This window comes from Sphaerodactylus townsendi, linkage group LG15 (assembly GCF_021028975.2).
Source record: "Sphaerodactylus townsendi isolate TG3544 linkage group LG15, MPM_Stown_v2.3, whole genome shotgun sequence".
Classification (NCBI taxonomy): domain Eukaryota; kingdom Metazoa; phylum Chordata; class Lepidosauria; order Squamata; family Sphaerodactylidae; genus Sphaerodactylus; species Sphaerodactylus townsendi.
The window spans coordinates 21,894,225-21,919,881 of record NC_059439.1 but is presented as its reverse complement, the minus strand read 5'-3'; the positions used below and the strand labels follow the sequence as shown (position 1 = coordinate 21,919,881).

Below are 25,657 nucleotides of genomic sequence, written 5' to 3'. Positions count from 1 at the left end.
CATGGCCGAAAGCAACTGGCTGCGTGGGTTTTCAGGACTGTGTGGCCATGGTCTGGTAGTTTTTGCTCGAAGAAGAAGAAGAAGAAGAAGAAGAAGAAGAAGAAGAAGAAGAAGAAGAAGAAGAAGAAGAAGAAGAAGAAGAAGAAGAAGAAGAAGAAGAAGAGAGTTTGGATTCCCCTCCCCCTTTCTCTCCTGCAGGAGACCCAAAGGGGCTTACCCCCTCCTTGCCCTTCCCCACAACAAACACCCTGTGAAAGTGTAAGGTCTTGACTGAGAGAGCTCGGCTGTGACTAGCCCAAGGTCACCCAGCTGGCGTTTGTGGGAGTGTACAGGCTAATCTGAATTCCCCAGATAAGCCTCCACAGCTCAGGCGGCAGAGCAGGGAATCAAACCCGGTTCCTCCAGATTAGATACACGAGCTCTTAACCTCCTACGCCACTGCTGCTCCTAATCTTTCTCTTGCATCTGTGTTTGGCCCCTTCAGAACAAAAACATACATCCCACCACTCCATCATTCCACAGTGTGCCATAGAGAGAAATCTGTCTCACAGATACAGGCACAACGGTAGGAGCAAAGGCTACAAGCCCATGGCCACAAAGCCCAGAAAACCCACCACAGCCAACTGGGGCAGGCCTTGCAGTCCGTGGTCCTGTCTCATGGAACTTAACCAACATTCTGTAAAATTTCAAAAAAATAGGTATATTTTCAACATCCGAATCCAAATTTTCAGATTGAAAACTGAAGAGTTTCTCCGATTTTTAAAGTTTCTTTTAATTTACAAAAAAAAATTATGTCCCTGATCATTTCTGTTCCTTATTAAATTATAAAGTCAGGAAGAGAAACACAGGCACACTGACATTTTAAGTCATCAGTTTGTGCTTCCTGTCTGCATGTATAAAAAAAGGAAACATCTACTTGGATTTTGCACAGGCAAATACAAGATAGAAAAAAATGCTTTTTTTTGCACCTATCAAATTCGTTTTGATACAATGGTGCTGTTGTTAGTGGCCTTTGGCCGCTGCCTCTGCTCGCCACGGCCGGTCGAGATAGCTGAGCACACTGCAGAGAGGACCACGCTTTTTCGGTTCCAAGGCTAGGAGATTCCGCAGCATAGAGATGGCATCGTTTGAGAGTGGGCGCCAGTGGAACGGCAAGTCTTCATCGAGACCAGATTCTTGCCAGATCACAAAGTCCTCAAAGAAGGAATCTTCAGGGAGTGTCTTCTCCCAAGGGAAGTAACCAGTGAGCAGGCAGAAAATTAGCACCCCCAATGCCCAAGCATCTAAGCTGGCATCAATGGGCAGGCCTGGGGTTTCTCCAGTACCACGGCTCAGCTCAGGTGCGGTGTAGGGGATGACCCCAGCCACGAGACGCAGGAGGGTGCCCTGGGGTCGTGTCAGGCCAAAATCGGTCAGTTTGATGCAGCGACAATGGCGGTCAAAAAGCAGGATGTTCTCAGGTTTGACATCTCGGTACACAAGGCCCCGGCTGTGGATGAAATCCAGTGCGCTCACCAGCTGTTTGGCACAGAGTTTGGCTGCTTGTTCTGGTATGCCAGCCTAGTCAGAGAGGAGAGACATTTTGTTTACCGACGACGACGTGGTGATCTTTATTTTATTTCACTTCTACGTTATTTATAGCCCACCTTTTTCACTGGAAGTCAAAGTGGATTACACAGAGTAAGTCAGTACAATCAACAGGATGGGACACCCAATAAACGATGCAATAGGATTTAGATTCTTCAAATCCAGACCCAACCAGAACTCTGACCTACTAGCTCTTTCCCTTGCTAGCTGCTATGGAATAATTAGGTTGCTTCTAAGCATAGTTGATGCTGGTGTGCTATAACTGTGCTTCCAAAGCCATTCACATCTGCGTTTTCCTAACGTGGACAAAACAATCCAGTTGTCTATGATTACTGTAGTGCAAAGATAGCGCAATATCCAAACTCGTATGGATGTATCCTTTGGGAGGGTCTTAAGCAGGCCTATTCAAAACCAAGCCCATTGTTATTCAATGGGCATTGATTGATTGATTGATTGATTGATTGATTGATTGATTGATTGATTGATTGATTGATTGATTGATTGATTGATTGATTGATTGATTGATTGATTGATTGATTGGCTTTTTATACCGCTCTACCCCCGGAGGGTTCTGAGCGGTGTACAACATAACTTCCTCTACACAGTGTACAATAACCCATATAAACAACCCCATTAAAATTAGATTAAAACACAGCAATAAAATTAACAAAGATGACGTCCCGCAATACCCCAATTAAAACCCTCCCAGAGGGGGGAAGCAAAACAAAAAGTGGGTCCCATAGAATTGATGGGAGACTCTGGGAGCGGAGAATAAAGGGGGCACTCTCGAAGCTGGACACTCCAAAAGCCCGGTGAACAACTCAGTCTTACAGGCCTCGCGGAATTCACCAAAAGGTCCCACAGGACCGGACAACGGAGAAGTGTCCACCAGGCAGGGGCCAGGGCTGAAAAGGTCCTGGCCCGAGTGGAGGCCAGTTGCATCATCCTTAGGACTGCAGTGTTGACATAGCAAACCTCTGTGTGTCTTACCTTTGGCTTGATAATGGAGATGAGATCTCTGTGCAGGGCTGCCTCGTACAAAAAGCCATAGTGCTGGCTGGACTCAATAGCAATACCGAACATGCCAATGATGGCAGGGTGGGCAGAGAGTGAGAGGGCCACGCAGTATTCATACAAGAAGTTCTGCAGCTTGGTACTGGCTTTAGGCAGAAGCTTGAGAGCCATGGGGGTTCCTGAGGAAGGCAGATGGATGGGACAAAGACCCATGAGTACCACATCATGCCAAGACACATCCTTGCACAGCAGACAGCAGCTGAAATATGGTACACATGCAGCCTAATGTCGTTTCTACATGGTCTAAATATCCCGGCTTGAGCATGGGAAATATCCAGAGGTGGGATCCAGCAGGTTCTCACCAGTTCCTGTGAGTGGGTTACTAATTATTTGTGTGTGCCGAGAGGGGGTTACTAATTGGGTCTGCTTTTCCGTTAGAAATTCCATTAGGTCCAAAAATCATAAAGTCCTGTTGTTTCCTATGTGGCTGGTTAGCAAAGGTAGAAAACGGGATAATTCTCCCTGTTGGGCTGTTTTAAAAACATGTTTTAGAAATATGGTAAAGTTCCTTGTTTAAGGAAAGTATCCTTCTTTTGATTTCTAGAAACAAAATTAAGTATTTGAAAGTATTAAGTATTTGACAGGCAGTCAATTAGAGGAGAAGCAGTTGTTTCTGTTGGCAGTAGATGATGGGGCTTGCTATAGTAGGTTTAAATTATGGACAGAAAGATACCAGCTGGAAATTAGGAACTTTTTTTTTTACAGTAAGAGTTTTTTACAGTAACAGAGAAATTATTAATGCCCCGCTCCCGGAATGCCCGGCCACGCCTCCGTTGTGCCCCACCCATCCCTATTGGTGCTACGCCACTGTTTGAATCCCACCACCATGGGAACCTGTTACTAAAATTTTTTGGATCCCACCACAGAAAATATCCAATATCCAGAGACATCCAGCAGGTTCTCACCAGTTCCCGAGAGTGGGTTACTAATTATTTGTGTGTGCCGAGAGGGGGTTACTAATTGGGTCTGCTTTTCCGTTAGAAATTCCATTAGGTCCAAAAATCATAAAGTCCTGTTGTTTCCTATGTGGCTGGTTAGCAAAGGTAGAAAACGGGATAATTCCTCCTCCTGTTGGGCTGTTTTAAAAACATGTTTTAGAAATATGGTAAAGTTCCTTGTTTAAGGAAAGTATCCTTCTTTTGATTTCTAGAAACAAAATTAAGTATTTGAAAGTATTAAGTATTTGACAGGCAGTCAATTAGAGGAGAAGCAGTTGTTTCTGTTGGCAGTAGATGATAGGGCTTGCTATAATGAGTTTAAATTATGGACAGAAAGATACCAGCTGGAAATTAGGGAACTTTTCAAGTGTTATTTTTTACAGTAATGAGAACACAATGTTCATTCTCGAAATGCTCCACTAATGTTCAAGAAATTTCACCCATCCCTATTGGTGCTACGCCACTGTTTGAATCCCACCACCATGGGAACCTGTTACTAAAATTTTTGGATCCCACCACTGGAAATATCCCGGCTCAACTAAGAAGTTCACACAGTTCCCGGTCCTAAATTGGGTTTGTCCCATGACATTTCCCTCATCCCAGGATTTCCAAAAATCACCAATTTAGCAATTCTTTTCAAAAATCCCGCAGTGAACCCGCTATCATGCAAACACCACAGGAGCAGAACCAGTTCATTTTTCCCACCCAGCCGCCTGATCTCCCCACCCCATGAAAAATGTGGTTCAATGAACCAACCCGGTAAATGCTGTCACAGAAAACAGTAAGCTGCTTCGGATACCGCAAAAGACATGTTGTAGGGCAATTTGTAACCATGTGCGAAAAAGATTAACTTCTGCTCGTGGGTGGCTGTTAATTGTATTTAGTTGTTTACAACTTCTCCGTGCTACCTTTCCACTCAAAAAGGGGCCCATTGTACCTGATGCCACCTGCAGCAAACAAAGCAGGTTGAACTGGCTATTAAATCTAATGGTTAGTTGTGTCCATCTTCTCCAAAAAAACAACCACAACACAAAACATCAACCAACCCTTTCAGATGTTTCCCTCCATTAATCTAATCTAGTCTAATCAGTGTGAAAAGGTCCATGGGTGAGTAGAATTACCCAGTCACACAGTTAATCCTTACCCCTTTTCCTGTGTGTCACAAGTACCACCTGGCCATATTTCCCCTTGCCCAGCTCCTTGATGACCTGGTAGTGTTCAGTCACTTCCATGTGCACCAGGTTCTGAGACGTGATCTCCAACATGTCTTCTAGAAGAGCCTGAGCCTCCATTCCCAAGGTCAGATCCATAGCCAGACACTGCAGGAAATACAAAAGCATGCCTGCCAACATTTCGGAACAGAAAATAAGGCTCGTCTTTGGAATGCACACCCCTGCGGTCACACCATAGTCTTCCCCAACCCTTGCTGTGATGAAAAATCTTAAAGATGCTTTATTTTGGCCTTGTTCCATGAGACAGGCAACATGGGTTGGAGGGCAACCATGTGGAATTGGCGAGAAGACCACCAGCTGAACTCCACAACCATTTTCTTCAGCTTAGTACAGTGCTGGTTGTTATGGGGAAGAGACCCTAGCCCAGGGGTAGGGAACCTGCGGCTCGAGAGTCACTTATGTTGCATCTCTGTCTTTGCACTGTGAAGCTCCACAAGCCGAGTCAGCTGGTCTCTATCCTTGCCACCCACCCTCATGGCAGTGCAGGCGTATGCACTAACTCCCCATCGGGTCGGCTGGGCCACTGGCCACATGAGGACTTCTCCTCTCACTTCCCCATTAGAGCTGGGCCGAGGGCTTCCTGGCCGGTTGGCAAAGGCGGTTGGAGACATCCATCAAGCTTCTCTAAATAGCTGAGTAAAGCAAAATACGTGTTTTTATATATATATATATATATATATATATATATATATATATATATATACACATACATACATACATACATACATACATACATACATACATACATATATATATATATATATATATATATACACACACACACACATATAGTGTTATCTTTATTTTAAATGTCAAAAATTATTTGCGGCTGCAAGTGTTTTTTTTCCCGTGGAAAACGGGTCCAAATGGCTCTTTGAGTGTTAAAGGTTCCCTACCCCTGCCCTAGCCCAGGGGTCTGCAACCCGCAGCTCCGGAGCCACATGCGGCTCTTTCAGCCTTATACTGTGGCTCCGCATGGCCTGGAAGTCGGAGGGTAGTGTGGCCGTGTCCCTCCCAGCTCCCATAGAAGGCAAGCTGGAAGGGAAAGGTGAGTGGAGGGCCAACCGAGAAGGGCTGGCTCCTGGTGTGAGGGTGCCGCTTTTTGTGTCCCTCCACTTCACCTCTCTTCTTTTCTCTTAGCGCTGCTTGAGGGACATGCCTCCATGCTGCCCTCTGACCCCTGGAGGTCAGAGGCAAGCATGGGCACTCAGTCCTCCAGAGTAGCTTCTCTTCTTCATCCCTCCCCTTTGCCATCCCTGTAGTTTCCAGCCATCCCTCTGGCCCCCTACTTTTGGAGCAGGCATGGTTGCCTCACTCCGTCAGGCTTAGAGGGCTCTTTCCCTATAGGTCTCCACCTCCCAGTGCTAGAAGGAAAGGTGAGTGCTGGAGGGGCTAAACCAGAGTTGGCTCCGTTTTCCTGCCACCGGTAGATCTCGAGGCTGTGGAAAGCGGGTCCAGCCGCTTTGAATTGGTAAAGCTGCCTAACTCTGCCCCAGCCCAAACACCTCTCAACCGCCAAGACCATGCTGGTCTCATCTTTCACATGCAGCCATATTTTTGAGAGCCTATTGAAGAACTAGAGAAAGAGAAGGACAAGTGAAGAAGAAGAAGAAGAAGAAGAAGAAGAAGAAGAAGAAGAAGAAGAAGAAGAAGAAGAAGAAGAAGAAGAAGAAGAAGAAGAAGAAGAAGAAGAAGGCAGGAGGAGGAGGAGTTTGGATTTATATCCCCCTTTCTGCTCTCCTGGGCAGGAGACCTGGGGGGCAAAGGGCTTAAGCAATCTCCCTTTGCCCTTCCCTTCCCAACAAACACTCCCAGTGAGGTGGGTGGGCTGAGAGAGTCTGAGAAGCTTAGACTAGCTCAGGGGTAGGGAACCTCGCGGCTCTCAGATGTTCAGGAACTACAATTCCTATCAGTTTTACCAGCATGGCCAATTGGCCATGCTGGGATGAGGCTGATGGGGAACAGGGTTCTGGAACATTCTGGAGAGTCATGAGGTTCCCTACCCTGGCTAGCCTGGGTCACCCAGAAGGCTGATGGTGTGTGGGAGTGTACAGGCTAATCTGAATTCCCCAGATAAGCCTCCACAGCTCAGGCGGCAGAGCTGGGAATCAAACCCGGTTCCTCCAGATTAGATACACAAACTCTTAACCTCCTACGTCACTGCTGCTCCCTCTTATATTACTCTGATCTCTCTAAACAGTTCATCCATTACCCTAGCATTTAAAAAAAACACCGAGTTTCTTAAATCCAATTATAATCTGTTCTCTCAGCCTTTCTGGTTTCCTAATATGGTATTCTCTCTGCTCGATTTGAGAAGTTTTCAGTTTTTCGAACAGCCAGTCCTTTCTCCTCATTAAATGTATTGTCAGCATCTGCCTTTCCTGATAGAATTGCTGAAATATTTCCAGCTAGCTTTGCTTTGAAGCTGTCTCCAAGTCAAAACAAGACACCATTTCGCTCCCACAAGAAATATAGTCTGCTGTTATCCCCCTTCCCCACTTTTCCCTGATGTATGCTTAGTGTTTTATAGGTCACGGAGAGTTTCTGTGAAGACAGGAAACCGAAGAGAAATGACCTGGAACCAATTTAGTCCATACAAAACTCTTCTGTTTCTGCCCTCTGCTTTCTCCGCTTGATATTTCCTAGACCTTTCTTGGAGAAACCTATAGAAGTTACAAAACTCAGAGATCCATAGCTTTCCAAAATGTTATTATCATTGTGGAAAAAGTGACTAGTTAGCTATCTGAAGAGCTGTCCGCTTAACACATAGCTCGGATCATAATAGCAGGCATCCTATTGTTAGATGGTATTGGCATCTTGGAATCTATTTGGTACATTAAATTTCTTTCTTCAGTGTACAGTGTGCCTTTCCTTCATGACGGGAGTATAAAGAGGTCTCTCATCCAGGCAGACCCAAATGTACTTAGCTTCAGCCACATTCAGTCAGCATGGCTGACATGTCTTGTGTTGGGTATGGAGTCCGTAGATTCAAACCGATTCATTCAGAGGTGGAACTGGATTCACATGTCCATTTGACTCTCTCCTTAACCTAACCTACCCCACAGGGTTCTTGTGGGAATAACATGGAAAAAAGGAAGGTCCATATAGGCCACTCTGCATTGCTCAGAAGCCAAACAGGACAAAAAGACAAGATAGGAAGAGAGAGCAAAATCTCAATGATGCGGCTGGCCTCCACTCGGGCCAGGGCCTTTACGGCTCTGGCCCCTGCCTGGTGGAACACTCTCCCTCCAGCTGTCCGGGCCCTCCCATGGACTCCTATGGCGATTTCCAAGAGGGCCTGTAAGATTGAGTTGTTCCAATCTGGGCCTTTGGGAGAGGCTAGCTGCTTTAAGTGTGGCCTCTCCACTCCATCCCCCAACCCCTGCTTTCATAGCCTGCATCAAGACCCATTGTCTCCCCCCTCCTCCTTTTTTAGGAGGATTAAGTTAAGTTTAAGTTAAATAAGGTCTCCGTGGGATGCCTATCCTAGGAAGTAATTGCTGTTTTAACTGTATTTATGGAATCTACATTATAATGATTTTATGGTTTTATGTTGTACACCTAGAAGCCAACTCTGGGATGGGGCTTATATTAAAATAAAACAACAAACAACAACTGCTGCAACTTAACAAATAAATAACAACAACAACAACAACAACAACAACAACAACAACAACAATAATAATAATAATAATAATAATAATAATAATAATAATAATATCAGAATCTGAGGTCCTCTGAGCAGAAATGCCAGTAATCGAACCTGGGACCTCTGCATGAAGTTCTCTCACTATACCATACACCCTTTTCCCTCTTTACTTCACATCTTCATAGCAGCAGCATACTAGGGGGACCCATCATCCAACGTTCCTGAACCCACTTCCAACTCATTTTAGATACCGACAAGATTTTTTGTTGAGGGTGGTGGTGGTAATGAGCCTTTGAGAGTCAAAGCTGTGATGAAGGGACCTTTGACTTAAAATCTTATGCCACCCCCCCTCCCCCGCTCTGCAATCTTATTGGTCTCTGAGATGCTACTGGGCTTGAATCTTTTTAAATAAAGGGGGTGATCTTGTGGTTCACATGAGCCACGCTTGCAAGAACATAGCAAGAGCTGACTGCTCAGATGGATAATAGGCAAGATGTGCAAAAGAGCCACGGAGCCTGTTACTTTATTTTCATGCACGGAGTCTCTGCATGAAGCCAAGATGCATGCATAATGTGCAAAACGAGAACCACGTTTCAGCCGAGGCTCTCTTTCACTCTGCTACTGTTTGGCATGCAGTAAGCTAGGAAGCTGAAAGAGCCAAAAAAAATGGGAGATACACACAGTTCCAAGAGGGTCCTTAAACACTTATCCACGAATGTGCTCACATCGCCGGCTCACGTCATCCAATGGGACCTCAGCCGTGCATGCTCGCTCACAGTCGCACCACCTTTTCCGGGTCCCCCTCTCTTGCACAGATCAGGCACGTTGCAATGTGATTCTGCTTCACCTCTGCCCTGCCTCTCCAGTCCTAAACCTTGCTTGCAAATTTTGCAGGTATGGAAACCAAAAACGTCTCCTGCGTTCGTTGCACCAGGATGAGGATTCATGTAAATCTGCAGCCAGAGATCAATCTGGGAGTAGGTATTTCCAAAACAGACAGATCCTGCTTTCCACCACAAATTGGGTCACACTTGCAGAGCAAGGGGGAAGGAGTGCCTTGGCCCCCACTCCACTAAACGCATAGCGATGACGCATCCTCCTCACTATGTGGTCTCCCTTGGGCCGAAGCAATAAATAGAGCCATCCTATAGCTGCAGAGGCCCCCTCGGCTGAAACCTTGTCTGAGCCCTTCTTCGCCTCCCCGCAGCTCCCCAGGGTGTCCGAATACCCAGGAAACCTCTCAATGACCTTGAAACAGAGGAGCACAACATTCCCAGCACCCTCTTTGCCAAGGCCAGATTAAGACACACTAAAGCCCTAAACTATGCCAAGTTTAAGAGGCCTCTTAGCATTCCAACAAAACAAGGGCAATTCAGTATTTTTAGAATGATGATGATTATGGTTTTTAGAGGCTCCCTTGTATACTCAGGTCCTAAACAGTAGTTCGGGACAAATCCTGCTCCGCTCTTTGCACTGTCACAAGCTCTGGACTGGTTGGGCGTGGTACAAAGCAGAAACCTGATGTCACTCTGCATTCAGTTTCTCACATCTGAGGCCCCCGCCGCACATGCAGAATAACGCACATTCAATCCACTTTCAGAATTGTTTGAAAATGGATTTTGCTACCCGGCACAGTAAAATCCAGCTTCAAAGTGCATTGAAAGTGGATGGAAAGTGCATTATTCTGCAGGTGCGGAAAGGGTTTTGAGTTGTGCTCCTCTCAGTGGATTGCAAATTGGTAAACCCCAGTTTCAAAGTGCTTTTCGTCAGCAACCCTCTTAGCATCTTTTGAAGAGGAAAGACAGGAAAAATTATCTCAAATCCAGATCCATTTGTGCAACTAGAAGAAGAGAAGAGTTTGTCCCTGCTTGTCTCAACCGTAAGGAGTCTCAAAGCGGCCTAAACTCCTTCCCTTCCTCTCCACACAACAGGCACCTTCTGAGGTAGATGGGGCCGAGAGAGTTCTGAGAGAACTGTGACTGGCCTAAGGTCATCCAGCAGGTTTCATGTGCAACAGAGGGGGAAACAGGCTAGAGTCAGAGGTGGGATCCAGCAGGTTTTCACAGGTTCCCGAGAGTAGGTTACTAATTATTTGTGTGTGCCAAGAGGGGGTTACTAATTGGTGATTTTGCCACATGATTTTTGTCTTAGTGCGCCCTCCTGCTCCCTCTCAGCAGTTTATGGTCTTAGTTACCCTCCTGCTCCTCAGCGTAGCCAGTAGGAACTTGAAGCAGTCTAGCAGGAGGTGCGTGGCAGCCTGCGCCTGTGTGCATTCAAGTTTCCGGCCCAAAGACCGGTACAGCTGCTGCACCTTGCCACCAGCCCCGCCCCCGCCAGGGAATGCCCTCGGCCTCCTCGAATGCCCGGCCACGCCCCCCCCAGGTACCCTGCCCAGTCCCCAGCCCCATTGGCGCTACGCCACTGTTGAATCCCAACCCCATGGGAACCTGTTACTAAAATTTTTGGATCCCACCACTGGCTCATGTGAGGGAGTGGAGGAATCGGTTCTCCTGACTGCAAATTAGAGTCCTCCACTCTTAACCAATACATCACGCTGACTCTGAACTAAAGTGGACGTGGTGAGCACAGGGACTGAACAGATATGGACCGAGACGTAAGACGTCCTCAGAGTCAGATCGTAGCATCATGACTTATTCTTTGAATTCAATGCGCAGCACATTCAGACCTGCCACTGCACCACACCGGTCACCTTTTAGCTTTTGCAGTAAAATGGTCTATGAGGATTGAGTTGCATGATGTCAGTTGGGTAGCTTAATAGGTGTCCCTTGCTCAGCAGAGTCATTCATTTTACACTGGCTGTGCTTGTAGGAAGTAATCCTAGACTCGCAAGCAGTTCGAGTTTTAATATCCATGACACAATCTCATCTTCCTGGTCAGTTGCCAGAACAGGAGACTACAAAGTGAAGGAGGTAAAAAAAAAATGGTGCTGTGGTTTTGTTCTCACGGGAATGTAAATAATCAAATAAGAGGCATACCGGGGTGGCTGATGTCATTTTCCACTAAAAAAAGTTTCGAGTATATAGTCAGGTCTCTATTAACCACTACGCAGCCAGCTGATCCTGTTCAAAGCTATAGCCTCAAGTCTGTCTTTGGCAGCAGCTATGAGCATTGAAAAACACTTTGGGCATGCTCAGAGACAAGCCCAGCTATCCCTGGAGAAAACAGTGAACGTCCTTGCTGCAATTCTTACCTGCCAGTAGCAGATGGCAGGCAGATGGTGTGGTCCTTCAGCCTTTTCCACCAACAGACAACCAGGATGCGCAGGTTGAATGTCCTATGGCAAGGCTGCCTTTGATTGTATGAATGAGTTCCTTGCTCACCTGACAGCTTTTGTGGTGGAGCACATTTCCTCTTGAAACAGGACTTTCATTTGCGCCAGACCAATGTTTTTCACCAAGCCCTTGCATGAGCACAAGCAGAAAAGCACTCCATGGCAGAGGTTACGCAGCTCACGCGGAACTAATTCACAGGATCCAAGTCAGAGATCTTTGTTATCTCTGCCACAATCTTTCATCTCCTGAATCCTGCCCCTTTCTCCACATCATACATGCACAGTAAAATCAAAACAGCTTGTGCTAACATGCCTAACTACTTCCGCAGGCAGAAGTTTACTGTGCTGGTTAGAGAAGCTAGTTGGACCCGCAAAGGAAGCATGGAAAACAGGTTAGTTCACGATTACTTTTGAAGCACTCTGGTTCTCGCCCAAGTCCAGCAGGTGGGAGCACTGGAGACAGACTCTGCATCATGTTATCTTACATTTCTGGCGCCCCCCTAAAGACGGACACGGTCGCCTGCAGCCCTCTCGCTTAGCTGCCGCTGGAGTGCCTGCTCTCTGATTCCTTGCCAAGCGTCCTCTCTTACATGCTAGGAAAGTTCATGGGGATTTGGGCCTAAATGGGATTGACACACTCCTAATGCTGCTAGAGATCCATTTCCAAGCTTCTGGAGGCAGAGGGAAAGGGCATGAACCAGCTAGATCCACCCAGCCTTGCCTTTTCCTTTCACATGCCTTAGCAGCTCCTGGAGAAAGACCCTTTGAGCAACAGATGCAAGTGTAGAAATGGAGATAATTATCAATGCTTTAAATATATGGATACAGATATAGATATAGTTCAAATCTGGGTAGAAGTCATTTCTGAAATACTTTACTCTTAAACTCAGACCTTCAGGATTTCATTTCAGTTATTTGTTGGTGAGCAAAAAGCACTTTGTATATGCTCAGGGGCCTTTGTCCATAAGCCAAAATATTCCACACACATTTAACATTCCTTCTGATCATTTCTTTCCAGATTGTCACCAGAGAGAGGGAGGAATTTCACACACACATTTTCCCCCTGTAAAAATGGGACAATGGAGTCATCAACTTGGATTTTACAAGCATGTTCGCCATAGGGTTGTCAGCTAATGGCTGGCCCCAATGGAAAATGGGGGTGGGGGTGGAGTGGGAAGTGACATAGCGCTGTCAGTGCAATATTATTTCCAGGGTGAACCCAGAAGTGATGTCACTGTATCAGCATGACATTCTAAGATTCATCATGTTACTTTGTCGCAGTGATGTCATTTCTGAGTTTGCCCCAAAAGTGTTTCATGCCATTTAAGTAACAGTACTTTTCAACACATTTTCCCCATGCTGTCCTACTAAGCAGTGGCAGAAGTTCAGGGCTGTGTAGCTATAGAGGGAGAACTAATACCTTCAGTTGTAGAGAGGGATCCTCTTCCAGTGGCACATTCATTCCAATAGGCAGATTCGGACACACTCCATTCTGGGGTCAATTCCGCGCCTAGCGTTATGCAACCTAAAGTTCAAAGCTAGATTCGACCTAAGTGCTCCTTTACAACAGCACCTCTGGGATCTGTGATGGTTTGTACCAGCTTCGCCCCGTGTCAAATTTCCGACTCCAGTTGGGAACTACTACTTTTTCAGGGAACCACGCTCGAACTCAGCTCGATTCCACTAAAGTGAGGAATCTCTGGTGCCAGGAGTCCCCCATTCGAAGCCAATCACATCTGGTGTTTGGGGCATGCGTTACGGCTATTAATCAAAAAAAAATATACCATTCATCCCTCCATTTCTGTGGCAGTTTTTTTTTTTTTATAGCGATCTTGTGAGGATATAGGCGGAACATGGCTGTAGAACAGTATGTCCAATTTTCCAGAATGGAGCGGTGAAGAGGCACACGATGATTCCGCCCTCAGAATGGGATCAAGCTGGTTGCAGTGGGGAACAACAATGGCTAACCTAGGTTGAGTACCCTTCTCCAGGGGCATAGGGTTGAACCTATTTTTACTTCCGTCATCGTGTAGAATCGCCTTGAGGGAGGCTATTCCCTTATCACACTGACACACCAGATACAAGATTGCATTTCATCTTAAACTACACTTCACAAAGAAATCCATTACCACATAATGGGGCATTTAATTACCAAAGGAAAGGAAAGATCAGATAGACCACTTATCCAATCTTTTCCGGACTGACCGGAATGAGATACTAACAGTCTCAGTGGTACTTTTTCTGGCCACAGGACTGATAGAAAAAATCTGAAATAGAATAGCCTGAACTAGAAAGAGGAACAGAAAAATGAGGATTAGCCTTTCAAACAATGCCTTTCAGAGTAGGCACTGTTATGTATATTTTAGATACTGGTATCATTATTATGTGTAATGAGTACCTATTGGACCTGCATTTGTTTTTTAAATGCCATTAAACATTTCTGATTTGATTTGCACAATATCAGTGGCTGTCTATGAGTCTTTGTACTAATGAAGGTGCCAGCAGAACAGAAAATGTATGATGTGGTACCTGAAACTTACTAGAATTCTTTCTTATATGTTCAAATCTTCCTCCTTAAAAGGCAATATCTCCTTTCTTTCACTGATGCCATACCCATTACTAAAGGGCACCAGAGACCCTACCGGGGCTTCTTAGAATATTCTCCTGTTACAAGCAAAGCCAGAAATGTTTGCCCTTCCTATACCGGCCTGCTGTTGCACGCCACTTGCTGTGATCGATCGTATGTGCCTGCAAGGAACCCAATCTGAGGACAATCCTTGCACGCAAAGCAGGGCAAAGGGAATGAGTGGAAGGGGAGGTGACTGCTGAGACAACTGGGTAAATCTCCGCAGTTTGTCCTGCTCAGATCCAATGGGTTTGCATCAGGCATGATGGGGCAGGGAGATTACAGCCACTTCCGCATGCACTATAAACCCTTGGCTGTTTGCTTTGCAGTGGGGGGTTTCTGCAGTTTTTTGTTTGCACTGGGATTCTCCTTCTGCAAAATGTCCCTAGCTGAGCTGCCATTTTGCCTGCCTTCCCACCACCTCCTTGTTGTTTCTGTGTAATCTTCACTTGGGGAGGTTGCCTGCTTCTTTCTTTCTTTCTTTCTTTCTTTCTTTCTTTCTTTCTTTCTTTCTTTCTTTCTTTCTTTCTTTCTTTCTTTCTTTCTTTCTTTCTTTCTTTCTTTCTTTCTTTCTTTCTTTCTTTCTTTCTTTCTTTCTTTCTTTCTTCCTTCCTTCCTTTCTTCCTTTCTTCCTTTCTTTCTTTCTTCCTTCCTTCCTTCCTCCCTTCCTTCCTTCCTTCCTTCCTTCCTTCCTTCCTTCCTTCCTTCCTTCCTCCCTTCCTTCCTTCCTTCCTTCCTTCCTTCCTTCCTTCCTTCCTTCCTTCCTTCCTTCCTTGTTTCTGCCATCTTTGGTCTAGCACTACTTTGCTAGATCATGTCAATTTCTTGTCAATTTCACTAGATGTATCACTTCAACAAGTGAGGGGTGGGGGAGAAAGCCCTTCCTATCCTTCTGTCCCAAAAGTTGGAGAAACTGCTGTGGCTGGAGATGGCAGGAAGGAGCAAGAAAACGGAGAGAAAGCTAATCACATGCTGACCTCCTTCATCTTTCTTGCCAAGGAACAGGAAAAGCCACACTTGCCCAGTTTTTTTTAGAAACTGTGGGAATTCTCTGATGTGAAGATGGGGAAAGTGCCGAAGAAGAGGAAGAGTGTGCACAACCAAGAATCAAACCTGAAGGGAATGTATGTTCAGTGTGATGAGACACCCCCCCCCCACACACACACACACTGCTAAGCACTGACTTTCATGGGATGCCTAAGTTAAGAAATATTCCCTGTTTTAAATTATATGATAACTATATTTTAATGATTTTATGTATACCGTTTTATATTGAACACCGCCCAGAGCCCTCTGGGGATGGGACAGTATATTAAATTGAATAAATAAATAAATAAATAAAAATAATTTGAAAAAGTGGGAAGTCGTGGGGTCTCCTGCTTCACACACAGACTGGTTCTCACCTGAAGTCCATCTATTTTTGCCGTTCTAGAAGGGAGCTGGTGCTTTTTCCAAAAACATTGTTCCCTGTCTTGGAAAGTTCTTGGAATATTGGCAGCCCCTTTGCCAGATAGACCAGGCCTTCTAAGGCCACTCTAGATAAACAGGTCATTTGCCTCTTGACACCGGAGGGGCAAAGGGCATGCGAGGCCTACAGATGGACTGGGAACAAACATCAAGGAGGGGGAAGAGACCTAATCCTCATTAGCGACAGCTCTTTCATAGCAAGAATGCCCCTCCGCAGCAATAAGAGTGTCTCCTGGACAGAGAACTGAGCTCTGGGTTATACAAGGCCACAGCCAACAAGTAACAGCTTCTCTGATGGAAGGATCTGTCGAGGAAATAATCCCTGTGGTTTCCTTCTGACATGGAATGCCAATTCACGTTTTATAGGCCCTGCACTGGCAACCCATGGGAGCTCCTAGGAGAGGCGGAGCCGAGAGAGAGGGAGCATCCCATGCATGATGACATCACTCCCAGAAGTTCATTGCCATGCTATGCTGTGCTTCTCTAAAAAAAAAGTCCCCCAATCTCTGTGGCAAAAATCATAGAGACCAGGAAAAATCCTAGAGCACTGTCCAGTGTGGTAACATCATTTTCTGGTCTTCACCTAGCTAGAGTTGATGTTACTGTATCATACAACACTGTTTTCCCTGCCTTTCTTTGCCCCATTTCTCAGAATACTGTGAGGGGGTGGGAAAAGGGGCTTGTCCATGTATTGCTGGCAAGTAGCAACCCTATCACCTAGCCACTCTGCACGTCATTAAGCGCTTTTTGTGGCAAATCCATCATTCTTCTCGCGTTTAGTGTTTCACTCCATCAGTTCATGTCAGGAAGGTGACTGGTTTAGATTAACAAGCTAATTTTGATATGTATTTATTTAAAATAATTATGTATGTGGCTTTCTCTCAAACAGCTTAGAACCCAAGGTAGGAATGGAATGGGAAGATGGACTAGGTGAAGTGGCATTTCAGACAGAACTATCTTCTGCTTTCCCCATAGGATTCAAGAATCACGAATGGTTCATTTATTACATTTGGTCCCACCCCTCCCGTATACCTAAAATTTCCAAAAAATTAGTCACTCAGGAGAGCAACTTGTTGCTTGGTCACCTAATTAATTTGGATCATATATACGAAGAAGGATTTGAATTTATATCCCCCCTTTTTTTTCTTCTGTAAGGAGACTTAACGGGGCTTACAAACTTCTTTTCCCTTCATCTCCTCATAGCAGACACCTTGTGAGATGGGTGGGGCTGAGAGAGCTCTGAACAAACTGTGACTAGCCTAAGATCACCCAGCAGGCTTCATGTGTAGGAGTGGAGAAACAAATCTGGTTCACCAGATTAGAATCTGCCACTCAAGTGGAAGAGTGGGGAATCAAACCCAGTTCTCCAGATTACAGTCCACCTGCTCTTAACCACTACACCACACACCATTGTAGATTGTATCTACCCTGATAATTGAGTGGTGTGAAATGTACCTCACAAAAAATGTACCTCCTAAGCATAGAAATAATCTATATTGTGTGAAAAGCTTAGCATCCTGAATAATTTAGCCAGCTTTTTAAAAGCAAGATTCTAGCCCTTAAGGCTCTGGATGGCTTTGCTTGTTCTAGAGTATTTCAGTCTTTACTATGTGTTGGGTGAGTTACTATAGGCAGAGTTGCCGTTGCATTTGTAGGGGAGTAATGATAAATGTCATGCAGCCCCACACAGTATGATACTTTGACTCACATTCTCACTGTGCCAGTGCCAATGGATCACAGGTTGCAGGTTTTTTACGGGACTTTATAAAGTTGCTGAGGGTGGGTGGGAATTTAAGTTTTATTGTTATATGCTTTTTTTAAAATTATGTATTTCACCTTAGTGAAAGGTAAGATACAAAAGTTTTAATTAATAAATAATGCATACAAAAATATCAACGGGCCTTTCCCCACTTACCTTAAGCCCCCTCACCACGCAGCATCCCAGGCACTCTTCTTAATGGTGCCTTTTGATGATACACTTAGGCCGGGGTGTTAGGGATGCCAGTGTGCGCATACAGGATACCACGACGTTAAGGATGGCATGCACGCCTTGACATGGGCAAGGGTCGGAAACTCAGGGGTGAGTGGCCGCCCTCTTCATGGAACTCCCGAGGCAACTTTTTTGCTTCTTCTTGTTACACCAACATAAAATCGCCCGCTGTTTTTACATGGTTGCAAGCCACCACATTCTGTTCATGGAGGACTCCAGGGGGAAACAGACCTTCTTTTAAGGACATCCCTAAATGGACTCTGTTTTTTAAACTGGGGGAGGACCACAACTCAATGACAGAATGCATGGTTGGCAGGCAAAAGGCAAAAGGCAGTCCGTGTGATGCCTCCACTCAGATTGCTGGGCCAACTATGACTTTGTGACATTTTGGAGTTTCAGGAGACCTGCCACCAGTCAGTGAGAATAAGCATGGTCCAGCAGCGAACGTGTTGCAGCAGGATCCAGAGAGATGGGTTGGAATCGCTCAGCCACGAGGCTCACTGGATAACCTCAGGCCAATCACTTTCTCCTAGAGGATAACACCAGCTCAAGGGAGAATTATTTATGCCACCGTTAGGATCTTGTGACAGACAGATGCAGAGTAAATAACAGTGGTCTAGATTAGTGACGGTGAACCTTTTCGAGGCCGAGTGCCCAAACTGCAACCCAAAACCCACTTATTTATCGCAAAGCGCCAACACGGCAATTTAACCTGAACACTGAGGTTTTTGTTTAGAAAAAACGGTTGGCTCCAAGGCGCACGTTACTCGGGAGTAAGCTTGGTGGTAGTCGGTGGCTTTGCTTTGAAGCAACCGTGCAATGCTTTGAATGGGTGAATCACGACCCTAGGAGGGTTTAGAAGCAAGTCCCATTGCCAGCAACTGAGCTTACTCTCAGGTAAAGGATTGTGCTTTAGTTCTTCCCATGAAAATCCGTGGGGTTTAACAGCACTTAACAGTGTTACCTACACATCATGCCCAGCGGCCCAGGCCAGCTAGGTGTGTGTGTGGGGTGGGGATTTTCCACCCCCCAAGAGATGAACTCTGTGCACACGTGCCCACAGAGAGGGCTCTGAGTGCCACCTCTGGCACCCGTGCCATAGGTTCGCCACCACTGGTCTAGATGGACCAATTAAGTGGCATCATATGTTCACATTTGAGTGTGTACAAACTTACATAATAGCCTGGCTCATCTTCATAGGGTCAAACCTACAGTCTCCCCATAGGGCTGACCTAAGAGCAACCCGTTCCGTTATTTCCAGCAAGAGCCAGCTGCGCCCAGCACTGACTGGTTGTCATTTGTGATATCACAAAGGCCTCCTCCTTAGAACAGTTTTTCAAGTCAAAAAATAAAATCTGAGTTTGTCGCTGAACTAATATTTAGCTGGCCTTTTTTGTTAAGGTGAACAATGATGAAGAAATTTGCATTTAATTGGAAATATGTATACATATTATTTGACATGTGAAGGACAAAAAAGTGGCAAAAAAATACGAACACTTATCTGTAGTGTTGAAGGCTTTCATGGCCGGATTCAACTGGTTGTTGTGAGTTTTCTGGGCTGTATGGCCCGGAAAGACCTACCAGACCACAGCCACACAGCCCTGAAAACTCACAACCACCACTTATCTACAGGTTCATTTTGAGGTTTTCTATGTTTATATACTGTTCTCACTGGATATCAGAGATCTGAAGAATACAGATCAGCATTAGAAGAATACAGATCAGCATTTAGTGTGAGGGAAGGTAACGAATTTTAAAACTGTGTAATGTTCTCTCTGAACGATATTAGTGTTGGAGCTAATATACATATAGTTTATGGGTAACCGTGTTTTCCTTTTCTTTCTTTCTATACTTTCTTATCTGTTTTAAAACTATATTTGAGAAAATTAATACCAAATATTATTTTGTAAAAAAATTCAGAGTGAACCTTGATTGCGGTACTGTTTTGCTCAAATAGACATGATCTTTTGCCAGTAAACTTAGGTTGCAACTAGATATTCCAAGAAAAAAAATGGAGTTGCTGACCCTCCCTGTTCCTGCTTTTCCTGAGAACATGTAATATAACACAATGCACAACACAGCATCACTGTGCTCTGTGTTTCACCACACCGCTAACAGCCAGTTACGTGATCCAAGGCAGTGAACTTTGTGGGTCAATGGCATCATGTCGCTCCGTGCATTTGGTCCTTATAAACATCACTGAGGAAGCTGGGAGAAAGAAATATGGCAGTGTGGTGATCAACCTGAGTGAAAAATGTTATGCTGGAACTCTTTCATCTTTGACTGGTTCTCCACACCTGCCTGCCCCTGCCCGCTTCGGCCGCTGTGCTGTAATCCCCATATATCAAGTCCCCAGATAAAAACCAGACGCTGCTTAGAACGAACACTGCGTGCTGAATGCTCTGTGTAGGTATTATATTTTTTCTCTCTCTCTCCTGCTGCGCAGCCATGATTCAACTCCCCCCCCCACCCATATCCGATATACCTTTGCAACCTTCCGTATTGCACCGGATAAAATTTGCAGGCAACAATCTAATTGTTTATATGCAACCAGACCTGCCGGGAGTTCACCCTCCATAGCTCAGGTAAGAAAGGTGACCTCCAGGCCAGGTTCTCCACTGTTACCACGGCCCCACAAACTACCTGGTACTTACCCACTTCCCACTGCACTCCTGAAGGACCTCTGGGGTGCCCAGTTCCTCTCTCTTCCTTCTGCTGCTGTCTGGTGTGACCGTGTGGAGTGCAGCTGGGGTGCCTGCCAGGCATTACCAGGCTAAGCGTGACGCTCCGCCTCTTCTCCTGTGCCACACGCCCCATAGAGCTCAAGCCTGAACAGAGGCGGGGGAGCGCAAAGGAGCGATTGTCATCTATCTCTTCAGTTCAGATGAAAGAGTGAATCTACAAGGCAGGCTGCTCCGCCCGATAGCATTCAGGCCGGACTGTGGCATCTGCCAGGATTCCTGAACCAACAGCGTTTGGACTCCTGTTCCTGAAGCCTCGAAGGCCTTTTGCCTCTTTTCTATGGTCCTCTGCCATGTCCCATAATCCTTCATGCTGCATTTGTGATAGAGTGACATCCTGTGTCCATGTATTTTCATTACAAGGGAAGGGGGGAGAAGTCAATTAAGAAAAAAATATATCTCTGTGTAGGGAGCAGCAGTGGCGTAGGAGGTTAAGAGCTCATGTATCTAATCTGGAAGAACCGGGTTTGATTCCCAGCTCTGCCGCCTGAGCTGTGGAGGCTTATCTGGGGAATTCAGGTTAATCTGTGCACTCCCACACACGCCAGCTGGGTGACCTTGGGCTAGTCACAGCTTCTCGGAGCTCTCTCAGCCCCACCTACCTCACAGGGTGTTTGTTGTGAGGGGGGAAGGGCAAGGAGATTGTCAGCCCCTTTGAGTCTCCTGCAGGGGAGAAAGGGGGGATATAAATCCAAACTCTTCTTCTTCTATATATATTTATCCCTTGATAGCCCCTCTTCATTTCAACACTATTAATGCCAGTTGACAAGCACCAGGTAGCCCGCCAGACGGTCTGCTGAGAGCTGGAACAGCCTGTTGTCTATTGAGAGCTGGCCACCTCAGTAGAGTGGGGACAAACCTTTTGTATCTTACCTCACAACTTACCTCAATAGAGTGGGGACAAACCTTTTATATCTTACCTCACAACTTACCTCAATAGAGTGGGGACAAACCTTTTATATCTTACCTCACAACTTACCTCAATAGAGTGGGGACAAACATTTTATATCTTACCTCACAACTACAATAAGTGCAAACCAGATGAGAGAGGGGCCAGAACCCAAGAGAGCGAATACTTCTCTGAGGAGATTGATCGTCTTCTTTACTGAAGGGGAGGGGAAGAAGCAGCTGGAACTTTGGGGCATGAAAGACAACTGAGTTTGGGGCACATGGGAACAATTTATATAAACTGTGACTTGCGCAGAGGGAATTCATGAGAAGAATCTGCTGCTCTCTTGAAACACTAGACTATGGAGCTATCCCAAGAAAGTGGTTTGCATTAAATTCAAGATGGATGATGTACCATTTTTGAAAAGCACGACAATAGGGAAAAATGAAAACCATTCGGCAGAAGTTTGGAACAAACCCAATTTGATAAATTTATGGTGCATGCCTAAGAACGCTTCCCTGGGAATACATTGAGGAATCTTAAACAGGGCTACTCGGAATGCGACTATTCAACAGGGCTTACTCCCATGAAAGTGTTCTTAAGATTGCACAGATAGTACATTAAAATGGTTAATTTCCAAAATTAAATATTCTATGCACCATGACTTCTGAACCTTTGCCTCTGTTCCATAAGCATAAGCATTTATGGTCATTGCGCACGCACAACGAAATTTACAGCAGCATTCCTCGATGCACACCATTTCAGACTCATACCCCATCCTCACTTTCCCCTTCCTCCACCCATCCCTCCACCCATCACATTCCAGGGCTGTTTGTGGTTTCTTGGAGGCAATGGAAACATAATCTGTACATTCGTAGAGGCTCCACTTTTTGTCTTGTCAAAGACTTTCAGGACTGGAATCAATTGGGTATTGTGTGTTTTCTGGGCTGTGTGGCCATTGTCTGGTAGATTTTGCTCTTAATGTTTCACCCGCATCTATGGCCAGCGTCTTCAGAGGTATGTCACAGAGAGATGTGCCTCTCTCCATGAGCATCTTACTGTGATATGCCTCTGAAAATGCCAGCCACAGAGGCAGGCGAAACGTTCAGAGCAAAATCTACCAGACCATGGCCACACAACCCAGAAAACCCACAACACCCAGCTCCATCTCTTGTTAGCACCTCACATATACCTGGGTTCAATTCTTGTGTACAAAACAGGTCCTGGATTTGGAGCCCCTGGAATGGATTAAGCCATGCAGCCAAGTGAAATGAGGCTTTCGGCCACATGCTGCTGTCTCTCTGATTGTCATGGGATAAACCTTAAGGAACAGCATCTGCTGAATTTCAACTATTCCAACTAACCACTTTGGGAATTGATATAACTTTTGCTGATTTGGGCAAAACCAGGGAACACCTGTAGCCATCCTCTTTACTGTCAGGTCCAAGCCTGTCAATGCCCAGATGTCTTGCTGTGTAAGAATTGCAAATGTTTCCTGTAACTGCTTTCCTGTTTCCCTCTCCCCTCCCTGGCAATTCCCTGGCACCAGCCCTCCTGCGGGAAGGTGCGAACGTTCCCAGGTTTCTTGAAGCTCTGCAGTGCAAATGTTATATACTTTGTGAAAAACATTTGGTGGGAATCAAATGGGGGGGATTGAAGGATATAATCGCTGAATCTAAGCGGGAGAGCTTCAATTCAGCTTTCTCTGTTACTCTACGCCTTGTAGAAATAAACTGCTTTAGGACTTTCCTACGGTCTGTTATTTCCACGTTCGAGAGCCTGACATTTACACTGTGATGGCCAATAGACATGCTATAAACAAAGCAGCTCAGAACGACAAGTAACTATTGGTACTTTCATACATCTGTGAGTAGTGACTTAATTTAATGCGGGAAGGTGACAACAGCCCTCTAATGGAGTTAGATGATTTTTTTTAATCTGCCCAATCAGAAGGGTTAAGAGTAGATTCTGTAAAATGATTCCTTGGTCCTGCTTTATTCTGAGAAGCATAGGCCCATTTCCACACATGCAGAATAATGCACTTTTAATCCACTTTCTCAATTATTTGCAATTGGATTTTGCTATTCTGCACAGTAAAATCCAGCTGCAAAGTTCATTGAAAGTGGATTGAAAGTGCATTATTCTGCATGTGTGGAAGGGGCCATAGAGTTGGAAGGGGCCATACAGGCCATTTAGTCCAACCCCTTGCTGAATGTAGGATCAATCTAAAGTATCTCTGAGAAGGGTTATCCAACTGGTGCTTGAAGATTGCTAGTGAGGGGGAGCTCATGGTATCCCTGGGCAGCCAATTCCACTGCTGAACTACTCTATCTGTAAATATTTCCTAATACCAAGCTGATTCCTCCTCCTCCTGCTGCTGTAATTTAAACACATTATTGAGAGTTCTATGCTGTGCTGCCAATGGGAACAGCTCCAGTGGTGGGATCCAAAAATTTTAGTAACAGGTTCCCATGGTGGTGGGATTCAAACAGTGGCGTAGCGCCAATGTGGTTAGGCGGGACACAACGGGGGTGGGGCCGGACATTCCAGGGACGGGGCATTAATAATTTATCTGTTACTGTAAAAAACTCTTACTGTAAAAAAAAAGTTCCTAATTTCCAGCTGGAATCTTTCTGTCTATAATTTAAACTCATTATAGCAAGTCCTATCATCTACTGCCAACAGAAACAACTACTTCTCCTCTAATTGACTGCCTGTCAAATACTTAATACTTTCAAATACTTAATTTTGTTTCTAGAAATCAAAAGAAGGATACTTTCCTTAAACAAGGAACTTTTACCATATTTCTAAAACATGTTTTTAAAACAGCCCAACAGGGAGAATTATCCCGTTTTCTACCTTTGCTAACCAGCCACATAGGAAACAACAGGACTTTATGATTTTTGGACCTAATGGAATTTCTAATGGAAAAGCAGACCCAATTAGTAACCCCCTCTCGGCACACACAAATAATTAGTAACCCGCTCTCAGGAACTGGTGAGAACCTGCTGGATCCCACCTCTGAACAGCTCCCTGCCTTCTAAATACTTAAAGGAAATATTGAAAGGAAATACTTAAAGGTCCCTCCCTCCACTCACTCTCCTCTCCTCTAAACTGAACATTCCCAAATCCCTTCAGACTTTCTTCATACGGCTTGGGTTCCCAGCCCCAGATAACCCTTGTAGAGCCAGTGTGGTGTAGTGGTTAAGAGCAGGTGAACTCTAATCTAGGCGACCAGGTTTGTTTCCCCACTCCTGCACATGAGTGGCAGACTCCTATCTGGTGAACCAGATGTGTTTCCGCACTCCAACATTCCTGCTGGGTGACCTTGGGTTAGTCACAGTCCTTTCAGAGCTCTCTCAGCCCCTCACAAGTTGTCTGTTGTGGGGACAGGAAGGGAAAGGGGCTTGTAAGCTGCCTCACAGGAGTGGAAGACAGGGGGAAAAATCCAAACTCTTCTTCGTCTAGCTCCCTTCTGTACCTGCTCCACATTTTCCACAATGGCAAATCTGAACAGCTAGTGTAATGAATGGAACTTTGAAAACTAAGAAATCATGACTGAGAGACTGGTTCTGGTCAACATTCCCCAAAGCAAGCAAGTTCCCCAAAGCAAGCTACCTGGCAATATTGATCAGCTATAAGTTCTGTATTTCTCACAACTCTTAATTTCACCCATAACACTAGGATCATCTGTAAGTGCCCAAGTAGAAGAGAAGACTGTTCCAAGAACCCCATTAGGACTTGAATGTCACTAAGAAGGCACTGACATTTTGGGAGGCAGATGGTTTCTTCAGAAACGGGAGCCAGCTGTGTTTCACACAGTGCCACGCAGCCTTTCAACAAGGGCAAACATCCTCCGATCCGAAGAGTACAGATTGCTGGCACTCTTCTGGGTCCATCTTCTTGGCGCCCATCTCTAGCATGGTATCTCTTTTCTCTTTGCTCTCTAATGGAGACCAGGCTCTTCCCCAGCAAGTGCTAATCTCATCATTCAGCTGGTTAGCACAACAGCAGGTGGATGGAAATGTTCCCAAGGTGCAAAGAGGCTTCTCCATCAGCACAAGACCTGGAAAAGCTGCTGATTGCCTTGGAGGAATACATGATCTTTGGTATGGCGTGGGGAGAGATACCCAGGACTGAGTTTCATGGAGGTAGCACAACCTTTCACGTAT

General features: G+C 45.4%; 1 protein-coding gene across 1 annotated transcript; it reads right to left on the bottom strand.

Annotated features, from left to right (window-relative positions):
* Positions 1-436: 436 nt before the first annotated feature.
* LOC125445071 (serine/threonine-protein kinase SBK2-like) lies at positions 437-20,631 on the bottom strand. The gene is made up of 4 exons (XM_048517901.1): positions 20,510-20,631; positions 4,744-4,918; positions 2,578-2,780; positions 437-1,560 (listed from the first exon to the last, which is right to left on the bottom strand). The coding sequence occupies exons 2-4, from the start codon at positions 4,907-4,909 to the stop codon at positions 1,003-1,005; spliced, it is 927 nt and encodes a 308-aa protein (XP_048373858.1). The 5' UTR covers positions 4,910-4,918; positions 20,510-20,631; the 3' UTR covers positions 437-1,002.
* Between the last annotated feature and the right edge of the window lie 5,026 nt (positions 20,632-25,657).

Bases quoted from the DNA above. Each gene is read 5' to 3' on its own strand.
- LOC125445071 (XM_048517901.1), bottom strand. From the start codon at position 4,909: ATGGATCTGACCTTGGGAATGGAGGCTCAGGCTCTTCTAGAAGACATG. The intron at 2,781-4,743 runs GTAAGGATTAAC...TGCCTTCCTCAG, and splicing joins TGTGACACACAGGAAAAGGG to GAACCCCCATGGCTCTCAAG. The intron at 1,561-2,577 runs GTAAGACACACA...CTCTCTGACTAG, and splicing joins TCTCCATTATCAAGCCAAAG to GCTGGCATACCAGAACAAGC.